We start from the raw sequence: 22,232 nt of genomic DNA, 5'->3' as shown, positions 1-22,232 counted from the left end.
TTGGCTTAATGCTAGTCCTAAACTATGACGATGTTTAGATGCGCCATGTTCTCATTTGTTTGTCACTATTCCCCAAGCAAGAGGAAGGTTTTGGACTACTCTGACAAGATAGAATCATTATTTTTGCCATGCCTTATCATTAAATCACTTGAGCCCTTCCTCTTCCTTCCTCCCCTGCCCCCCGCCCTGCTTGCTTTTGCATGTAGCATGGACAGAAATCCTTGAAAAAGAAAGATAAAGGAAGCAGCAGCAGAGGGACCTTAGCTTTAATGCATGCCTTCTGAGAGAGGTATTTAATGTTATCAGTAATACTATAAGCTTGATGCCTTTGAGACATTCCTTGGGGATGCTGCTCTAAGAGAAATACTGACTGAAACGGCAACCCTTCATCCGTAAGGTCACAGGAAAAGCCATTCTCATGGACTCGGTGAAAACTGATGTGAAGGATATGAATGAAAGCAAAGGAAAGTTGCCTACTGCATACGCACATCCAAAGTAAATAAAAAACCTTTGAAAGGAAATGGCACAGTTACCGAGGTGAATGAAGAAAGGGAGGAGGGGAGATAAATTATCTCAGGACACCAGATTCACTCCCCTGCAATAAGTCATTGGAAACTTGAGAGGTTGGAGCAAGAGAAGATTAGAAATTTTGGAAGGTTTTAATAAATCAAAGGCTGGATGACTTGCCCAATGCACATCCTAGGCCTTCTCAGCCTAGATCAGCTCTAGACTTGAAAGCAATGCTGAAAGCAATTAGATAGAGACTAGAAAAGGATGCTTTTGATAGTATGTTACAGTCTGGCATATGCAGTAAACACATAAGACGCACACAGACAGGGAATTCTAAAAATGGAAGCGAGCAGAGAGTCAAGCAGAAGTGCAAATGAAAGGGAGTCATTGGGCCAGGGGATTGCTTTTATCTATGTTGGCATAAATTATTTTTAGGTGAGAAACTCTGGGTTTATACAAGCAAACTGTAAATTAGCTGAGCCTCATTTGCAAACTGAGCAAAATACAAAGTAAAATTTCACACAGCCATTCTAAAGCCTTGTTCTGGGAGGCTCCAGTCTCTGATGAGATACTTATTTCTAAGAACTATAAGGAGGACTATTGAACCAGGCAATTCTCATTGCTAAAAATGGTGGCAGCACCTAATGGGGAAAGAAAAGGAAAGATCTATGTGAAGACTGGATGGAGAAGAGTCAATAAACAGTGTTATGTACACAGTAAAATAGCAGGCCAAGTGAAGCAAAGCTATATATTCAGCGCCGTGGCATTTATCTGTTTGACTGACTGACTGACTGACTGTCTGTCTGTGATGTGATAAGTGCTGAGAGTCACAGCCAATAAATTTCAAAATGTCAAGTAATAGCCCAGGCATGAGTGGGCAGAACTCTATTGACTGTGGAGAAAAATCAGAGAAAGATATTTGTGGGAAATCAGTATTTTTGTATTGCAATGCAAACTATCAAGAGGGAAATTGACATGAAGATAATAATCCATAGACTGGGTTGGCATGTTACGCTTCCCGCAACCCCAAGTTCAACAGCAATCATAAAAAGACAGACTAGATAGAGGCATGTAGAGCATACCCTTCTGATCCTCCACAGCTACTTTCTGTCTTCTTCAAAGCGCTGTGTCTCTCCTGTCCTCTAAATCTTAAAATATTTCCTCTTCTTTTTGCCACCTTTAAACTCCCAAATGTCATTGCACCATTACACAGCATGCCCCTAACGCATTGTCTTAGCCAGTTGGCAAGGATTATTTCATAATTGTGGCCACCAGCCTAGATTTAATTATTGCAAGGAAATGGGCAACCCTGGCTTCAGAGTCTTAAAAGACGTCATTCTGCAAGCCTTTAAAACAAAATCATGTAGAACTGAGAGGGATGAGAATTCTGGCTTTCTTTGGACATAACACCCTTCTCAATAATGGCAGTGGTGCCCACCAGAGTGGTGCTGGGGCTGAGTTCTGGCTTGCACCTCAGGGCAGGTGTCCACACACGTGCACCAGGCAGGGCGCAGTGCACTCGCCCAGCCCATGCCACTGGATGGGGGTGGGTGGAGGGTTTTCTTCACTCTCCACTCTCCCCAGCCCTCACTGCCATTGGGTGGGTGCTCACACACTGAGCAGTTGTGGGGCGCAGAGGGTGAAGAGCCCTCGCTGCCGACGGATGGGCATTCGCCCCACGCTCCACCACTGCTTGGCCATTGTAAAATGGAACCAGACATGTAAAGCAGGTTGAGATCAGCAAACGGCATATACAAAAAAAAAGGTGGATTACCGTCCTTGCCTTATTATATCATTTGCCTGTGTGTGTATGTGCGTGTCCATGTGTGCGTTTGTGTATGTATAAAAGTGGTCAATGATCTCGGTTAAATCCCTGCACATCCTCTGATTAATTCCCTGAGTTTTCTTCCCAGAAATCCCCAAAGCCATTTACACATTTACAAGTTCAGTAATTCATTGTGCTTGTCCTACCCAGGCAATAAAGTGTGTGATGCTCGCTAAGTGGCGGGAGGCAAACAAGGAGATTTCATAGAATTCAAGGTCAGGCAGGAGGACAAAGCTTTACATTAGGAAAGTGCTGCAATCTACAAAATACTCCAAGTTGGGACATGCAAAGGACAAGAGGGAGTACAATCGGAGTGTGGTTTAGAAAAGAAGCTAGTGAGCGATGCTCATGTGACAATCGGGGGTGGGTGGGAAGAAGCAGTTGTATAGTCATTGTTTTAATGAAGTGAATTTGAAAATGGGTGGGGGACTTGATATCTTTCAGGTGCTCTTGGTCTCCAGCTCCCATCAGTTCCAGCCAGCATGGCCAGTGGTTAGCAATGATGGGGGTTTGAGACCAGGAATACCTTGCAGGCCACAGGTTGCCCACACCTGTGATTTGGAGTTAGGTGAAAGAGAAATCTCACTGGCTTTAATTGTGGAAAATGATATTTGTATACAAAAGATGAGTCTGGACCTTGTCACCATGGTGACATGACAGCCTCGCAATAAAAATAACTTCTGATAGCTCAGTCTAAAAATATTTCAAAATCAGTTTACTAGATACAGCAGACTGATACGTCATCCGCTTAACAGGAAGACTGATTGCCCAGTATTTACGCTTCTAGGGTAATCTGTACGCAGCTTCAAAATGAGAGTTATTAAATTATTTTCAAATGCTAATGATGCTATTCATCTGGGGGTTGCACAGAGGTTTGAAGCAATTCAAGATGAACATTTGCTTTTAAGAAGTTAGCTTAATCTTTAAGAACGCAGCAGCAATGCTATAAATAATAACTCTCCCATGAAGAATACTGGTCTATGAGCCCTCTCATCTGGTCAACTTGGAGAAATTCAGGACAGGTCCAAATGAGGCAAAAAAAGCTCAAAAAAAGCAGCGGCAGACACATAGGAATGAACATCTGCACTTGCTGCTGAGGGCTCGGCTCCCCCCCCCCACAAAAGCCACCAGTTGCAATTGCCTTGTGAGGAAGAGCAGCATGACCATCTGCTCAGGGAATGGCGTAGGAACTGGGTCCCTGCTGGGACAGGAATGACAATAAATTGGCAGATTCTAGCTAGGCCATGGAAGGTAAAGTTCTCACCAGGGGTGGACTTTGGTCTTTCAAATTTCAGTGGTGCCCCATGCAGGTCCAAAATTTGGTGCCTTCTAGGCTCAGCACCCAGTGAGGTGGAACCGGTCACACTGTGCTAAACCCGCCTCTGTTCTCCTTCACTAAAGCCAACTAGTTCTGTCTGGGAAAGCTGGATTGTGTCCACATTATGGACTCATCCACACTTATGCTTTATGCCTTCTAGGCACAGGTCCAGGCTTTCTAGGTCGGTGTCCAAGTGGGTTTTGTTTTTGCTTTTCGTTTTGTCCCAGCACTTTGCCCGGGGAAACCCAATTGCCGCTTGCTTCAATTCAGTAGTAAAACACAGGTTTTTCCAGGAAAAGGTTCAGGACAAAAAAGAAAACTTGCTTGCACCGGGACCTAGAAAGGCCAGAAATGTCGCTCAAAAGAAAGTATGGATATGCTCCATCTCCCAGGTGCTCTTTAGGCTTGTATTTTTGTGGCAGGTTTTGGTTTTTCACTTTGATATACCTTTTCCCATTCAACTGGTCCATATATGAACCTTGTAACATCTGGAATTGGATCCCTGAGTTTGCTTGCTTTTCTCTTCCTTCCCTATACCTTTTTTCCTTTTGTGTGGTGTCCTTTTAGATTGCAGGAGCCATGTCATTTTTACTGATCTGTAAGCCACTTTGAGAGCCTTTCCAGACTGAGATGGTAGGTTTTCTGTACCCATAGTGATTACACTTTGAGCATATAACAGTAAGATGGTGATACACCTGCATTTTTGAACACAGCAGCCACTTGACTGTTCTAAATAAGATAAGGATGATTGCATTGGGCATTTCATTAGGAAGTCCCTTTTTTGCCCCCTTTCCCCTCTTCTCCAGCTCTCCCACTAGGCTTTGAGATCCAAAGTTACCACAGCAAAAAGAGGAGTAGATGTGGAGGAGTGATATACTTATCACAAGAATGTAGGAAGCAATTTTGTACCAAATCAGCCCCATCTAGCTCAGGGTGGTTCAATACACAGCCCAAGTGACCCTTGAGGCGTTTTCTTGGTGGCCCTCAGTATTATTTGATGCCCCCATCCCAGCTGCCATCTCAAAGCTAGGTAAGCAAGGCTCTGGGCTTTGGAAAGGAGGCATGAGAGCTCCAACAGGGTCCTAGAGTCCTTTGGTCTCCTTCCCAGAGCCTAGTTAGCACTTACCCAGATTTGGGAAGGAAATGGGAGGGTTTGGGGACCCTGCCAGAGCCTCACACCTCCTTCACAAAGCCTGATGCCTGGCTTAGCCAGCTTTGGGAAGGTAGCATGAGGGCTGTTGGGGGCGTCAATTGTTGGCCTTGCTTCCCCACCCACCATGTGATAAGGCAGTGCACAGCCTGTGGGTTCCATGCCAAAGTACTCTCATGGCCCATTTGGCATGAAAAGGTTGACTGCCCTGATCTAGATCAATATTATTGACTGGTCATTCTCCCAGATTTAAACAGGAAGCATTCCCAGTCCTACCAGAAACAGCAGGCTTTGAACTGGGGACCTTCAGCATGTGACACATGTATTATTCTACTGAGCTTTCATCCTACAGCGTATGTGTGTGGTGGATGGGGAGGAAGTACAGGGAAGGGACATCTTCAGAATTCATTTCTACCCTCTGCTTCTCTGCCGTGCTACATTACAGTAATAGCCTCTACATGCTTTTTTAAAAGAGATTCGTGTATGAATTTAAGGCTACTTTCTCAAATGGTCTGGTTAAGCATGCCTGATAGGTTCCTTTGTATAGCTATCAAAGCTGTGGCAAAAGGAGAGTTTCAACTCTTTCAATATTTTCAACATTCCCTTTGTGCACCAGACAAAACAGATCTCTTCAGTGCCAGCTTCTGTTTATAGTATTGTGTATGTTTCTGTATGGAAATTTCATTTGGGGACTGAGCATGAATAGAACAAGCTTCCATAAATAGCCCAATTTCTCTTGTTCATTCTTACATTAAAAAGAACTAGGGAGTGGAACTTGAGGAAGACAGCACCTACCATTTCCTTTTTAACCTCTGCAAGAGCTGTTCCTAAGGGGATGGGAACAGGTGCAGGGTGACTCCTTCCCACACTGCTTTGGTAATGTCGTAAGAACATAAGGAGAGCCATGTAGGATCAGGCCAGCCCAGCATTGTGTTCTCACAGTGGCCCACCAGATGCCCATTAGATTGACCTTTTCTGGACAGAGCCTGCAGATGGAGGCTTTCCACATGGGAGATTTCTGACATGGGCACCAAAAGGAGTTCTGGAGAGACAATACTATAATAATAATAATAATAATAATAATAATAATAATAATAATAATATAATTTATTATTTATACCCCGCCCATCTGGCTGGGCTTCCCCGGCCACTCTGGGCGGCTTCCAAAAGAATATTAAAATACTATAATACATCAAACATTAAAAGCTTCCCGAAACAGGGCTGCCTTCAGATGTCTTCTAAAAGCCTGGTAGTTGTTGTTCTCTTTGACATCTGGTGGGAGGGTCTTCCACAGGGAAGGCGCCACTACCGAGAAGGCCCTCTGCCTGGTTCCCTGTAACTTGGCTTCTCGCAGTGAGGGAACCGCCAGAAGGCAGGTATAAGCAGCCATGTCTTTCCCCCAGAGATATGCTAGGATAAAGAGGCATCAAAACAATGTTAAGTTAGCGTCGTCTTCTCCCTTTACCCCAATAATCCGGACCTTGCAATAAATGCCAATGTGTCATCCGTTTACGACAGCCAAAACTTTAATCTAGTATTTGTGCCACCGCTTGCCTTAACAAAAACAAACCATCGCTGTTTTCTTTAGGCACACACACTACATGTATTAACAGATAACAGAAAGTCATAAAATATTTACAGAGAATAGCAAATGTCTCTACTTGGAGTCAGCGAGTTTTTCAAACTACAACCTGAGTACCTGTCATACAAGGATCAATAATCCATAAATCATGTGCCAGTTGGAATTGCCCTACACATCAAAGAGCACTCTTGGTTTGGTTCTTTGTACAGGGCCTCACAAAACTCAGGATGAGGTGGAGCTTCTGTGGAAGGTCCATTGGGAACCATGACTCCCCTACTCCAGTTTTGTATACTACAATGTTGGACGTTATTGTCTCCCCTGTTTTAAGCTGTTAAAGTAGGTCAGCTTATTTGTATCGATTTGCTGAATATTTATATAATGTTGTATATTCTAATTTTTATACTCATTGACATTCTGACTACTTTTAGTTGTTCTTTATCGATTTTGTTATATTATTGTTCATCTGGTATGTTGCGAGTTGCTTTGTGGGAAAGAAGCATACAAAAAAATGGTGGTGGTGGTGATACAAGCATAATGAGTGTCACACCCCACAGTCACCTATGACTGGACTTAAATGTCCATGGGTCCTTTACCTTTTTTACCTTTTACATGACAGAATGACACACTGCTTATTGCACAGATCCAGCTTCCGTAACTGGGGACTAAGGTAATTGTACATTAATGTCCCACAAAAAAACCCCGTTTTTTTGCCCCGTAGAATGATTAAAGGGAGAGTTTCCCACTGATGCAGGTGTATGGTATGGGATATTCTTCTAATTCCCAGCACTCCACACATCAGCACTGATGACCACACACCTGAGGTGATAGACAATTTTGCCTACCTTGGTTCCACCATAACCAGCAACCTCTCCATAGATGCTGAGCTGGAGAAGCATATTGGCAAGGCAGCTGCACCGATGGCCCGCCTCTCCAAGAGAAGAGAATGGGAGAATGTGACACAAATGGCCAATACCAAGATGAAGGCCTACCAGGCTTGCATGCTGCTTTATGGAAGTAAGTTGTGGGTAACTTACAACCATTAGGAATGACACCTCAGTGCCTTCCACATGTGCTATGTCAGGAAGATTTGGGGTATCACATGAGAGGACAGAGTTTCAAACAAAGATGTGCTCTCCCAAGCCCACATTCCCAGACTCCTGTCCCTGCAATGTCTACAGTGGCTTGGTCATGTACACAGAATGAAAGATAGCAGGTTCCCCAAGGATGTGCTCTATGAGGAGCTGGCTGTAGGCCCCAGGCCCCAGTGGCAGACCAACTCAGTGTTTCAAAGATGTCTGCAAGCATGACATGAAGGCTGGCAACCTCGACTCCGCCGTGTGAGAATCCCTTGCAGACGACCACAGTGTCTAGAAATAGGCAGTCAAGTCATGTATCCATAGCAGTGACCAGAGGAGAAATGAACACTGGGAGGAGTGCAGAGAGAAGAAACGGTGTGGTGTATATGTAGCAGCAAAACCGGATGCCTTCATCTGTCCCAGCTGCAACAAAACATGTCTCTCCCATATCGGTTTCTACAGCCACAGCAGGCACTGCAAACTTCCAAAAGTTTGACTTCATCCCCAAAGGTGCGCTCCTCCAACCAATTCATGTTTTGTGCTGTAGGGTCAAATAAACCATTTAGGCTATTCATGCAGCTCTTTGTTGAATGTGGAACTGGGAACCAAGTTCAACATCATAAAAACACACATAAGATAATGGCACTGTCACAGTCTGTTTTCTAATTACTGAGGCATAGGTCCTACAAATAATTACTATTCAACCTTATTCAGCTCACTTGATACCAATTCACCATTCGGGTGGTATGGCTCACATACTAATAATGAGGAGCTATGGTTAAATGAAGACTTATGGGGTTTATTGTAGTACTTTAATTATTTATTTATTTGAAACCTTAAGAGAGGATGAGAGAAATGGTTCTGTCTATGAAAAAGGGACTCAGTATATGGTTGCAATCTTATTTAATATTTCCCATGATAAATAATTATTTACTTAATTGTGCATTCAAAGCAGTTTAAACTTTTATTGGGCTATCTAGGTTATTGCATGGCTGTATTGTAACTCATTATTCTTTTTCTAGTTTTACGTTATGCTTTCTGCTCCTAAATTTTTGTAAGTCACTTGGAGATTTTTTTTAGTGTGGCAAGCTACCAAATAAATTGAGTAATAGCAATAATAGTAATAATTGTAGAGATTCTGGGTGCCTGTACACAGTTTTCATAAGAGCAACTCAAAATGATGGGATTGGGTGTAGAGGAAAGTTGTACAGTTAATGCACATTTTTTACCTTATTTGTATTCTGTAGTGCTGCACAAGAAAAAACAATTATGAAGCCATTCATTTTTGCTAATTAGACTTCATTTGGTTTGTTGCTCATTATTTTTTTTAAAAAAATTTGCACACATTCCTTGTCCCTTTCCCCTATTTTCACCCATGATCTATGGGGGCCACAGAGTTGTTTTCAGTCATGGCTGCCACTATAATTATTTATAATGCCCCAACCATTACAGGGTATTATGGGGAAAATGATGGTCCACAGTGGAACATGACAACACACACACATACATGCAGCATTATGGCAGAAAATGACAGCCCCCAAGAGTGGGTGCTTAACTCTGCATCTGCTGCCAGAGACATGAACGTGCCAACCACTCCCCGCCCCCCAACCCTCAAATTGGAAGTACTGAAATTCATACCCATTCTTTGCCCTGTGCATTCAATTTGGAATGAATGAAAATTAAACCAAATGGCCTTCATTCAGTTCAATTTTTCGTCTATGCCAAGATCAATACACACCCTGACAGTCCATACACATCTCGCTTCAATTCTGAGCTTCCCCTTATGGGCATATTTCAATTTTTCTGGCACTTACCCTTATCCTTCTGCATTCCCATCTAAACCATATTGTGAACGTATGGCGAGTTTTTTATGCCATTAAACAGGGTTGGTGGGTGTGGGTTTTTTAAAAAAAAAAACTCTTCTCCCCCTCCCCCCAAGTTTCACACACCACACCCCTGCTGTAGGATCTAAACGGATGGATACATTACAAGGCATGGTGGGATTAAACAAGGAAGCAAGACCAGGAAGTACAGACCCCGCTAGACTTTCCTTCCTTCTCAGTAATTAACTTTCTTAGAAATGAAGCCGTGCATTAACTCTGGCACTAATGGACATCTTGTAAAACAAATGGTCACAGTTCTCTGTTTCATTTGAATAGGAACAAAAATGTTTGCTTAGCATTAAAACTGCAGCAGTAATCCGTGGAATCCATGTCAAATATTAAGTGCACACATTTGGATTAAACCACCACAAAGGCTTCCGAGCATCACGTCTTTATGGTCAAAAAGTAACCATGCAAAACATCTCAGGTTCAAACCCAGGTGTCTCCAGGTAGGGATGGAAACATCCCCTGTCTGCAACAATGAAGAGCATCATATGCAGTTCTGAGCTAGGCAGTGCCCATGTGGTCTGGCTTTGTAGAAGGTAGTTTGCTATGTTACAACCAGTTGAGTTGTTGTTAAATGCTTGTTGCTCATAAAGCTGTTGAACCTAAATTGTACAGTCCACAGTTCACTCCAAGGTGGGCCATTTCTAGCACGCCCCAATCTTCTACCAGAAAAGAAACTACGATGGGCATGGCTAAAGGCAGTGGGGATCCATCCCCCTTATCTACTGACTTGTGTGCTATGCTTCCTTTCTATAGGCTATGGGTCTAGAATGCTTGGGTCACTATTTTCTTAATGCCAACCTACATGGGGATGTCAGGGAGCTTCTGCATGAAGAACAGATACTCTTCCACTGAACTGTTTTCCTGGTAGATGAAAAGCCTGTTTCTAGGGTTTTATATACAGTGGTACCTCGGATTAAGAACTTAATTCGTTCTGGAGGTCCGTTCTTAACCTGAATCTGTTCTTCACCTGAAGCACCACTTCAGCTAATGGGGCCTCCCGCTGCCACTGCACGATTTCTGTTCTCATCCTGAAGCAAAGTTCTTAACCCGAGGTACTATTTCTGGGTTAGTGGAGTCTGTAATCTGAAGCGTCTGTAACCTGAAGCATCTGTAACCCGAGGTACCACTGCATAAATGTTGCTTCAAGGAAAGAGGGGAGGGTTAGGGGCACACACTTCCAAAAGAATCACATGTGTTTTTTCAGCAAGCATGCAGATACATAGGTGAGGGCACAGGCGCGCGCGCACACACACACACACAGAGAGAGAGAGAGAGAATAAACTTTAAAATTCTTTGCCCACCGCCTGAAAGAAGGAATGAAACAGTTGCTGAAGCCTGCACATTCGTAATTGTTAGTGCTGCCACAGTAAAACACACAGAGAGAGCCTTGGTGTGAATTATGGGACAGCATCATTTTTCTGTGACTTTCCAAACTTACATCTGCACTAATAAAAACTCAGTTTGTCACAGTGGGATTTGTGTCAGTGCCCCATTTGCAGACTCTGCCAGCCAGCCTGTGTACAATCCAGAATAATGGATGAATGAGTGTGATATGAAAGATTTAATAAGGACTTTACCCAGCTGCTCATCCCTGTTGCAAACTCATATCAATGAGCACTTTATTTGTTTACAGATACATCCCATCTCCCCCAGACTGTTTGCTGTTTGCTTCATGTTGAATACACAATTAAAATGGAAGTGGGAGAGAGGGAGTCTTGACAACTCTGTGAGCATGCAATATCGAGAGTTGGCAGGGAAGTTGGGAGCGTGGAAAGGAGTTGCTCAGCTACTGCCTTGCCCCGTTTATATGGAGGATTTTAAACCACAAACAAAATAACTCTTAACTGCTCAGTCTTCATCTGCTATTGAAATGTGGTCCCTTTAGAGGAAACATAGCACACAGTTAACGGGACACCGTTACAAAGCTGCAGTACGGTAGTAAAGGCAGCAAAGCGATAGGGAATGCCTACTGCTAATGAAATGGCAGGAAATGTAACACTGCAACATTTGCATACACTCCATGATTTCCATAAAGTAACATTTACAATGTGACCCACACCATTCCCCTTCTCTACTTTTCAGCATTTCCTCCACCTTCCATGTCCTTCAGGATCAGAACCTTGCACAGCTGAGGAATGGTTGCTAAAGGGCTGAATATTTCAAAACTTGGAAGGGAAAATCAGCAATTCACGTGTATTTGGGTGATACAGTTATAGTTCATAAAGCTAGAGTGTCACCAAGTGGCCGGTAACTGAATGCCTGTGATAATCTGCTCTCTTGTTCGCTCACTCTCTTTTATTCATCTTCAGCTCACTGCAGGCCATGTTTGCTATATTATTAGTAAAAGTAAAATGGCCCAGCAGGTCAGTTTTACAGGAGAGGCCAGATGAATTCAGGTAACAATCCTTTTAATCTACAAATACAACATTAGGAAAGGGCAGACAGAGAGATGTCCTGCAGAGCTTAGTAAAGTGGACAGAATTTAGTAGCTCCAAGTAAGCAAGGAGCACTTAACATTCTGCTGCGACACAGAGACCCTCGTTGGCCTGGCGATGAAGCCATGGGCCTTTCCACACTTAACCATTTATAGTGCAATAGTTGCGGGGGCAGGAGGTTCAGATTTTTGGAGCATGTTGCCACATGACGTGGGCATCATTCAACTAGGATTCCAGAATAATGTACCCCAAAGCCTGCTTTTTCAGATACTGCAAAAAGTATGACTTTTGTGAAAGATCCAGAATGGTTCCTCAATATTTTCCATTGTGTGGCATGTGCACAAGCATCGCCCTGGTTTATGTGTGGAGCAGGTGGGGATGGATGGGGGTGGCTTGGGAGATGTCTATTTTGAGCCACTTCCCTCTGACTGGTGTGAGCTATCAGTCTGCAAGCTCAGTTCAAAGGAGAGATATGACAGATAAAGCCAGTGGTGCTGAATCAAAGTACTGCCCGTGACAGCAACCATTAGCTGCAGACAAAATTCCACCAGTATAACATAGGATCACCGTTGCTCAGGCAGACACATAGTTCCTCTTTGAATCTCCTATACTCCCACAAAATCAATATTCTTGGATACTTCATTGTTTGCATCTGTCTGTCTCAAGACAATGGAGTGTGCCTCCAGGAGTATAGTCAAACCACTGGAGAATCACAGCACCCACTATGGCTACGAAGACCGGTAACTCATAACTGCTGCCTCCCACATTGTTTTTGCTGCCTTAGCCTGGGGTGCAAGTCTTGGCAGTGTGTATGGAGGTCCTGGGCTGCCCAAACAACAAGATGTGGTTCAAAAGAAAGCAGAGCAATATGATTTGCACCAACTTGGCTACAGGAGTTGCTAGAAGAAGGCATACAAGGCACCGTCCAACCAACTTTGGGACCCTACTTCAGATTTGTGTAGCTTTTTCTTCTCCCAGATATGTCCCACAAGGCAGCAGGTACAGATTTTTCCTTGGGGTTTACTCCTAAAGCCTTTCTCATTAATGAATATAGCCACAGGGATCAAGGATTAGGATCAGAGTTTTCCCTCTCCCAGATGAGCTACCTTCCAAGGTTGATAAGCACCATTTGCCCCTTCTCAAATACTAGGTATTAAATAAATAATCTTAGAAGCAGCAAAAGGGCTATCTCCTTGCACATGATCATAACATTTACTGGCTGGGGGAACATGAGGATACATTAAAGGTGTGACTACAGGCATGGAATTTTTCTCAATTCATGCTCAACACACCACTCTTATTCTCTACAGACCACTGTCTATTATTTTCAGGTAGTGATGGCAGCTGTAGTAAGAAGAAGATTGGGTGAGTGGGAGGTCGAATCTGCTTCATGCCAATTCTGTAACCTTATTTTAACAGCAAACTCCACAGATCAGGGCTATGGAGTCAGCAAACAATTAGTTGTTCATTGTAAGTGCTTGTTCTTCTGGCACAGCCTTGTCACCTGCATATTTCCAAAGGGCTAGCACAGTGACTCCCAATGCACATCTGAGGGTGTAAGTTCCATCTTAAAAATAGACCTAGTGTGAGAATCCCCCCCCCATGTCAGTTCCATCTTTTGCATATTCTCTAAATGTTTAACCTGCCCGCTTTACATCTTAAAAACCAGTAATAGGTGCGAAAGAGGGGAAGAAATGCCTCTTTTTCTTTTCTTTCTTTTTTTCTTATTTACAAAAGCTTTCAGCATGCCCAGGTTTCTTCAAAGTTAAATATGTTGACTGATACTGTATTGTACAATAGCTCCTGCCTCCTTGGAGATCAGCAGAGTTGAATGGCAAGTGCCTGAAAATACTTACCTACCAATTTATCGTAAATGAAGTGCAGTATGTTGTGCCTGATTCTGAATTCTCTGATAAATGAATGTTTATCCAGGGATCAATGGATCGGGATGAATGGCAGACTGAAGTGCCAATTGCTTTTTTTTATTATTAACAAAAAGAATGATCCTAAATCAATCTCTTTTGTTTGATGAAACTTAAATTGCAGAGGGAATATTTAAAAAGAAAATCCATAGATAAAGCTACCGCAGACAGTATTTAGCAGAGCTAACTAGTGTTGACTCCCCACCCTCCCTTCCAATTCCAAACCGAATGCTCAGTCTGACTGTAGCACCATTAAGATCCCCACCCCTGGCCAAGATTTCCTGATAATTGGGCTTCAGGTAATACGTTCACCTTGCCATACGGATGAGTTAGAAGATGAAAATAGTGAGCTGCTTGTGGGTTTCCCACTCCAGCTCAACTTTAGCCAGTGAAGAAACCCATTTTGCTGCTGTTAGCTAAATGAAACCAGCATGAGCATTCATGTGCTGTCATTACATGTGAGCACAGTGAGCAATCCTTCAGGAAGGAAGGAAGGAAAGACGGGCTATAGCTTTCCTGGAGACTGATTTACCTTATGCTTCATAATGGCGCTCCTGCAGGTCAAGTGCATATTTATTCTTGACATAATTCAGCAGCATGCAGAGTTCCTGGCTCTTAAGCATTTTACAGTCCTTTTCAACAAAGCATTCAGGTAACAGACTCGAGCAGCTGAAAATGGCATTGAGTTTGCACAGGAGTTTCACATGTTACAATTCAAGCTACGCCGCATCCGTAGTAACATTATGTACGCTTCCTGGGGTGAAGGTCCAGCTGCCACGTTCTTTGTGCAAAATAAAAATAGCAGCATTTTACACCCATTACTACCAAGTGTAACTGACAAAACCAACAGAGCTGGAGACACGGGTGTACAATGCATCCAAACTTTTAATTTCATCTCATATGCTAATAGTGCTTTAACTGGCACACAGTTATAGTCACATCTACAAATAGGAGCAGCATACAAAGCACTTCAAAAAGAAAGACCCATTTTTATTGCAAAGCATGTATACTATATGTACATTGCACCAGTTAATACGGTCTCAGAAAGCTATGCTGTGATGGGCGAGTAAAATGAGTCCTTTCCCTCTACTATACAAATGCCCAGTCATGTGGGTGTTATACTGGACTGATTTATGCCTTTGTTTTGTTTAAAAAGAGAAGAAATGCCATACAGAGTTTTTACACATTTGTCATTTGCCACATCTGTTTTTTTTTTAAATAATCTTTATTGCTTTTAAAGCTTACAAGAAAAGAAAAGAGAAGAAAAGAGGCGAGAGAGAAAGGCAAAATAGAGCAGAGGAGAAAAAAAGAGAGAGAAAAGAAAAAACAATACAATAAACAATACAAAATACAACCTTAACACACTAAACTAAACTAAACAAAACAACAACAATTTAAAAACATATACCATACCATTTCATTACTCTATCTTTCATTCCCTTATTTCATCAACCTCCTCTCACCTCCCTTTTTGTATTCCACTTCTATTACTTGTTTCAGCAATTCCTTTCCATCTTTCTCTATTTTTATCATTATGAATATCTTAACATATTTTTTACCTTATTTTCCATTAATACTGAAATACTTATTTATACTTAACTCCTTATAACATTTCTGTTAAAGCCATAAAGTTTCATTCCAACAATTTTCTAACACTCATTAAATTTACAATATTTCTATATATAAACTTTAAACTTTCCCAATCTTCTACCACCATCTCTTCTCCCTGGTCTCGGATTCTGCCAGTCCTTTCCATCCATTCCATATAGTTCATCAACCTGGAGATCTTCTGTCCGAGGCTCTTAAATCTTTTCCAAGTCCCTTCTGCAGTTTTTCTTCATATTCTTTGATGCGTGCTGAGGTCCCCCAAAACACCCTTATCCCAAATAACTCACACTTCACACATAATTTTTGTTTAAGGTTTTTGGCATAATTTTTTGGCCACAACTTTATTATCATACAAAATTGTGAGTGGTTGCTTAGGCATTGGTTAAGACTAGCTGTCCCCCCGCCATGGGGACAGCACTGACTTCCGGATTCCAGCGAAAGCCAGTGTGGAGGAACAAGATCAGGGGATCTTGAGACCCTCAGCTTCTCCCCACATGCTCCTAGGGGCTTACACGGCCCAAACCCGATTCCAGGGGTTTGGACGAAAGGATGGTAAGCCCCTGAATTCCTTTAACGGAATTCCCGTGCAGCAGCATCACCTGAGGGGCAGGCACAGCCAATCCATACCCCTCCACCAACCAATTTAAACCAATGCCTAACCGCCAACCTTACAAGTTGTGACGATTTGCTACGCGGTAGGCAAAAACCAGATGGCACACACTAATCAGCCAAATGGCAAAATTCCTACCAGGCCCTCGCACCAATGCAAACGACCCCATGACAGGCATAGCAAGGTCAAGCGGAAGCCCAACAAGGGAGGGCGGGCGGGTGATCCGATGCCCACAGCGAAAGAGAAAGCAACTCTCTGTGGGCCTTCCTTAAATATCCTCTGATCTCCACCCCCAAAGTGGCAACATACAAATTGCCCCAGCAACACCATCACCAATCCTTGCCAGGCCCTTTCCTTCAATTTTGCCTGGCAACTACAGGGTGCTTTGCCTAGCCCCAGCCGCAACACGTGCTCTCCTTTAATGAGAACACGCTTTGCGTGCTGAGGTCCCCCAAAACACCCTTATCCCAAATAACTCACACTTCACACATAATTTTTGTTTAAGGTTTTTGGCATAATTTTTTGGCCACAACTTTATTATCATACAAAATTGTGAGTGGTTGCTTAGGCATTGGTTAAGACTAGCTGTCCCCCCGCCATGGGGACAGCACTGACTTCCGGATTCCAGCGAAAGCCAGTGTGGAGGAACAAGATCAGGGGATAACTGGAGCTGCGACACAGACCCTCAGCTTCTCCCCACATGCTCCTAGGGGCTTACACGGCCCAAACCCGATTCCAGGGGTTTGGACGAAAGGATGGTAAGCCCCTGAATTCCTTTAACGGAATTCCCGTGCAGCAGCATCACCTGAGGGGCAGGCACAGCCAATCCATACCCCTCCACCAACCAATTTAAACCAATGCCTAACCACCACCTGAGCCCTTACGCTCACCGCCAACCACTCACAAACCTAAACACACTCTCAACTTAGCCACCACTGACCTCAACCATACATCATTCCCAACAGAGGTAAGATGAACCCCATCAAACCTGTAGCAATCAGTGGCTTTAACATTAATATCTGGGTGGGGAATCACAAGCCCACCCAGATCAGACACCAGCTTGCTCGCAGCTGAATTAATACGCTTTCGCACCCTTTCGGTGGCCGCAGGGCAGGGACTACCCCTCCAGATGCAACGCTGAAGCAACTGTGACCAAATTAGCTTAGTAGCGGGCACCAAGGCCGCCAGGTCCCTCAAATCCTGCAAAATAACAGCACGTAAAACATAACAGGAAAAAGAAACCATATCATTTTCCCCAAGCTGCACCACAATCGCCGTAGGGGGGCCCTCCAGAAGAACACGCCTCTGCATTAGCGGTAAGAACTCCTTCCACCGCATCCCCCTTCTGGAGATCCAGGACACTCGCACGTGCTGCGGAAGGCCGAGGCCAACTCCCAGTTCAGATTGCCGAGCTCTGCAAGCGGCCCAATGCACAATACTGTGCCCCACTATCCAAACCCGGACAGTGGGTAGACCTAGGGTAAAACAAAAGATGTGAGTACACGAGATCAACACCATTTCCGCACATAACCCTTATATGCGTCCGACTTCCAGCGACCCAGGTCTTTAATCCTCCTTGCCGACAAGCCCCAATGGGCGGCTGTTGTTGCAGCCCCAATCCTGAAGGAATGCGGAGCAAACTCAGAGGCTGCATGGCCACAAGCAGCAACGACCCTGCGCAAAACACCAGTGAATTGATGGCGTGCCAATGGACGCCCATCTTCATGAATGAACAGGGCCCCTCCCCCAGGAGGCCGCAACGCCATATATTTCTGGAGATCCTTGACTGGGCAAGGGCCCCCTAGCCCAGTTGCTGGGAGCCGAATAACTGCCCCTCTACCCAGTTGATCAGTTTTGGAACTCCTGACAAGGATCTGCAGTTCTGACTGAGACAAGCTCACGTCCTGCAGCAACAAACCTCTCGAACCTCCATCCTGCTTAGGTTCACACACCACCTCCCCAACCCTCAGGGCTCCAAAAAAGGCTAACGAATAGGCTGCGGAAAATAACCGCGCCTCAAACCTGGACCAACAGATGCCCTTTAGTTTACTTCGCATCCTGGTCAACAATCCAAACGTTATAGGCCTCCTTGTAGCTGGTCTGGAGGGGCAAAGCCTCCCCCACCCCTCCAAAGCCTTGCGCACCACGAACTTCCCACATGGATCATTATTAAAATAAACTTTGCTAAAGAAGGAAATTGCAGCCGCATGCAATCTCAGCGTCCTGGCTGCCCTCCGCATCTGAAATAGATGCGCCAAATATTGGTGCACCTGTGCAGTAGAATGAGGTGTGCATGTTCCCCCTACCACGGATTGCCCAGTGAAATGCAAAAAAGCAGTCCAAGCCTTCTTATAGGACCTCAATGTGGAGGGGGCAATAGATGCAGCTACTCCCTGTAAAACTAAGTGCTGCCAAGGTTCCAGAGATGATCCGGGAAAAATTCCGGACGGTCTCGAGCCACTGGCGCCAGGGACCTGAACCGCTGCATCTGAAAACGGGACAGAGCATCAGCAATCTCGTTAGACACTCCAGGAACAAAACGAGCAGAAAATACAATGTTAAAACGTAAGCAATGCAAAACAAAGACCCTCAGCAGGGCTGATACCCTAGGTGATCGTGAAGACTGCTTGGCTAGCACGTTCACCACCGCCAGGTTATCTGTCCAAAAACATACACGACGGTCCCTGAAATGCTCGACCCATAAATGGACTGCCACTACAATGGGAAAAAACTCAAGAAAAGTTAAGTCCCGAGTTATAGCTTCCCCACGCCAAGCTGAAGGCCAACGCTCGGCACACCACCTGCCATCCCAATACAAACCAAAACCCAACGACCCCGCAGCATCAGAGTGCACCTGAAAATCGGTATAAAGGTTCAAGGTGTCCTGCCAAAGAGACACCCCATTGAATTCCTCCAGGAATTCCAACCAAATACGAAGGTCAGCACGCACCTGAGCTGACAGGCGCACCCTATGCCTCGGGGACCTCAAACCTGACATAAGCCTGGCCAAGCGGGAACAGAAAGGTCGCCCTGGGGCGATCACCCTGCAAGCAAAGTTTAGGTGGCCCAGCAAGGACTGCAGCTGCCGCAGAGTAACTTTTTTCATGGGAATGAGTTCAGCGATGACGCCCTTCAGCGTGAGTATCTTATCCGCCGGCAAACTGGAAGTTTGCGCCACCGTATCCAACGAAATACCCAGGTAAGTCAGCTGCGTAGAAGGACCTTCAGTTTTCTCCGCAGCTAACGGCACGCCCAGTTCCTCGGTTAAGGCAGCAAAGGCCTGCAGCAACACCACGCAATTCCCCGTATCGCTAGCTGAGGCCAATAAAAAACCATCCAAATAATGAGTGACTCCGCCCAAACCAGTTCTTTTGCGCAGAGCCCAGTCCAGAAATGAACTAAAACACTCGAAGGCCGCACAGGCTACCGAGCAGCCCATGGGCATGGCCTTATCAAAGTAAACTTCCCCGTCGAACTGAAATCCCAGCAACCAGAAGTCATCAGGATGAATTGGAAGCAGCCGAAATGCAGACTCAATGTCACATTTGGCTAGCAGGGCACCCTGTCCAAATTTTCTTATCATTTTGATCGCTTGATCAAGCGAGGCATACTTCACCGAACAAAGCTCCGGGGGAATAACATCATTTACTGATGTGCCCCTAGGGTGTGAAAGGTTGTGTATCAGGCGAAATTCCCCCGGAGCTTTTTTAGGAACGATACCTAAGGGTGAAATATGCAGATTAGGAAAGGGTGGAACGGCAAAAGGGCCTGCCATACGGCGTAGAGCCAGTTCTTTCCCAATTTTCTTACGCGCCACGTCAGGCATATCCTTCACAGACTTCTGGTTTGAAGGGTTTCTAGCTACAGGATTTGCCGCCACTGGGATTCGAAAACCCAGGGAAAAACCGTCACGCAAATAAGATGCTAAGAGGGTATAACTGTAACAATGACAACAACGGCTGTAGCCTAACCGGGGTATGAGCTAAGGAGGAAAGTACACTATTTTCCTGCACCGGCGGCTGCAGCCTGGGGCGCGGCTTTCGGGGGCTGCTGTGAGCCCCACCCCTTCCGAAAGGGCCGTCGAACCCCTGCACAGGCAGAAGCTGGATGGTTCCCTGAACACTTCTCACAACTATGAGAATATCTGCAGAATTGGCGCTGACAGGTTCCTTTGTTAAAATCCCAACAAAAGAACTTGCGACCCGTCTTAGCTGGCACAATCCTAGTTTTTTGCGATTCAGGGATCTTATTGTCAATACGTGGAGCCACATAAGTGGTCCATACATCTAAATCCTTTCGGTCCCAGCGGGCAGTGGGGATCTTGGCAGCCCTGCGTCTGAAATTCTCATCATAAGAAATCGCAGCAGACGCTCCAGCCATCGTAAATGCTGAGCGAACTATGGACAAATAAACCCATAAATGCATGGACCTCCGTGGGTAGGCCGCTGCCACCACTCCAGCGAACACCTGGAAACTATCCAGCCATCGCTCGAAGGTCCTTTCAACCTTTGGCAAAACCACCCTCTTTTTCGTGGCTGCCAAACCTCTATCCTGGGAGTCCTGACACTCCTGAGGGGGTGCCAAGCTAAATATATCAATGTAACGGCCATCCAGAATCCTAGATCGCAGCTTTGTAGTCAAGTGGGCACCTGGTATAATATCCCTAGCTGAGTTGGTGGAAACTTTCACATCAGGCATGAGGACCCCTTCCAGACAGTCCTGCACCGCCCCATACTTTGCCCTGTGAGAGTTTGCCCTCCGCTCCCAAGCCCATTTTGGAAGTCCCGATGTCTCCCCAAAGCCCCAGTATAGCGAAAGCGAAGCTTCCTCATCACTACTGGAGGTTTGAGACGAAGTACCTGCGGAAGAGGATGAGGTGTCTCTCCGTCTCCTCTTAGCACGCTTCTTGGAACTCTTTTTCCGGCGACGGAGCCCACCAGAAGAGGACTTTGGAGGGAGAGGAAGGCTGTCCTCCACCGAAGACTCAGATGCGTCGCCTTGCAGCACAACGCCTGGAACTGACTGAGAAGAGACTACAGGTGAATGACCAGGAACAGACCTCACCACTGATGAGGACTGTACAACTGAACCCCGTGCCGCCCGAATCCGGGCGGATGACCTCCGCCTGGTCGGACCCCTGGGGCCGCCCCGTACCCTTGGCGCTGCAGCCTGGGAGACAGGTGAGACCGACGACTGGGACAATTGATTAGTACGCGAAAGACCCCCAGCTAACAAATCCTCCCCCTCATCTTCAGCCGAAGATGACACCGAAGGAGGTGCGTCAACAGGCGGAGCTGGACTAGCAGAAGAAGTCGTCGGAGTCGAGCAGCGTTGAATCAAACCATCCATTTCAGCCTCAACACGTGCTAACACCACTGGGTCACTGGCCAAGCCAGTGACCATGGACTGAAGGCGTCTCAAAGATCGCTGTGGCACTGGAGAACGCAAAGCTTGGGACGGGCCTTTTATGGGCCGCTTCGCTGAGGAAGCGAGATCAAGCCTCCGTGACACCTTCTTCTTTGGAGCCATACCTGCTACTAGTAAAAAAGACAAATAATAGAATTAATGCAAGGCTACACCAGTGCTCTTTGTTATAATGAATAGTCAATCAGCCTGAAAAACAATCAATCCCGATAGGTGCAACTATATGGCTCACCAGCAGGTGGCGCAGCCAGTAATCAAGGCCAATGGTATAGCTGCGTTTCAATAAACGGCCACTAGAGGCCAGCACGCAATGAGGAGGCAGTAGAAAATGGCGCTCCCGCCAAAATTCCCCAAAATGGAGGCCTCCCAACTGACTTCAGGCAGAAGGCCTCCCCCAATGCCCAAAGCAGGCCGCAAGCAGGCCTCCAACCACCAAAGCAGCTGTGCGCGCTAAGCGCCACCGGCTAAAGCTGGAACGTCCGAGGAGGGCCCCCCCGCAGCCTAAAACGGCCCAACTCCGCAGGCCGCAGGCGCCGAAGCGCGGCAAAAGCCGCTACCGCTCGGAGCCGGGTGGGGGGGGGTGCCCAAATAGGCCCCGAGCCCAAGGCACGTCCCACGGCCTCCCCCAGCTCCCCCAGGCACTCCCCGCTATACCCGGGCCAAGAGGGGAAAGGCTTGACTAAGCCTCCCCAAGCCCGGCCCGAACAGGGCCGAATAAGCAAGCGCCGAGCGCCGCGTGCGAATCGGCGGCTCCAACGGCGCCTGCGCGCCAGCCGGCCCGCCCCGGCTAGTAAGAGCGCGCCGAAGCGCGCGAAAAGGGGGCCGCCGCCGTGAGAGGCCAGGGGAGGACTACGGTAAGCACCCGCTTTTTTCTCTAGTA

General features: G+C 45.8%; 1 protein-coding gene across 1 annotated transcript; it reads right to left on the bottom strand.

The window, feature by feature from the left end:
* Positions 1 to 16,594: 16,594 nt before the first annotated feature.
* LOC308471337 (uncharacterized protein) lies at positions 16,595 to 21,472 on the bottom strand. Its single transcript, XM_080995277.1, has 2 exons — positions 20,788 to 21,472; positions 16,595 to 17,403 (listed from the first exon to the last, which is right to left on the bottom strand). Exons 1-2 carry the CDS (start codon positions 21,455 to 21,457, stop codon positions 16,829 to 16,831), a joined length of 1,245 nt encoding a protein of 414 aa, XP_080851403.1. The 5' UTR covers positions 21,458 to 21,472; the 3' UTR covers positions 16,595 to 16,828.
* Between the last annotated feature and the right edge of the window lie 760 nt (positions 21,473 to 22,232).

This window comes from Podarcis pityusensis, assembly GCF_964106645.2.
Source record: "Podarcis pityusensis genome assembly, chromosome: 2".
NCBI classification, from domain to species: Eukaryota; Metazoa; Chordata; class Lepidosauria; order Squamata; family Lacertidae; genus Podarcis; species Podarcis pityusensis.
Note: the sequence above shows the minus strand (reverse complement) of the source record. Positions and strands in the feature narration are given on the sequence as shown.

What these genes read in the sequence shown, in the direction of transcription:
- LOC308471337 (XM_080995277.1), bottom strand. Translation starts at nt 21,457, where the DNA reads ATGGCTCCAAAGAAGAAGGTGTCACGGAGGCTTGATCTCGCTTCCTCA. An exon ending in CACCTCATCCTCTTCCGCAG is followed by an intron (nt 17,404 to 20,787) that starts GTACTTCGTCTC and finishes GTTTTACCCTAG; the next exon opens with GTCTACCCACTGTCCGGGTT.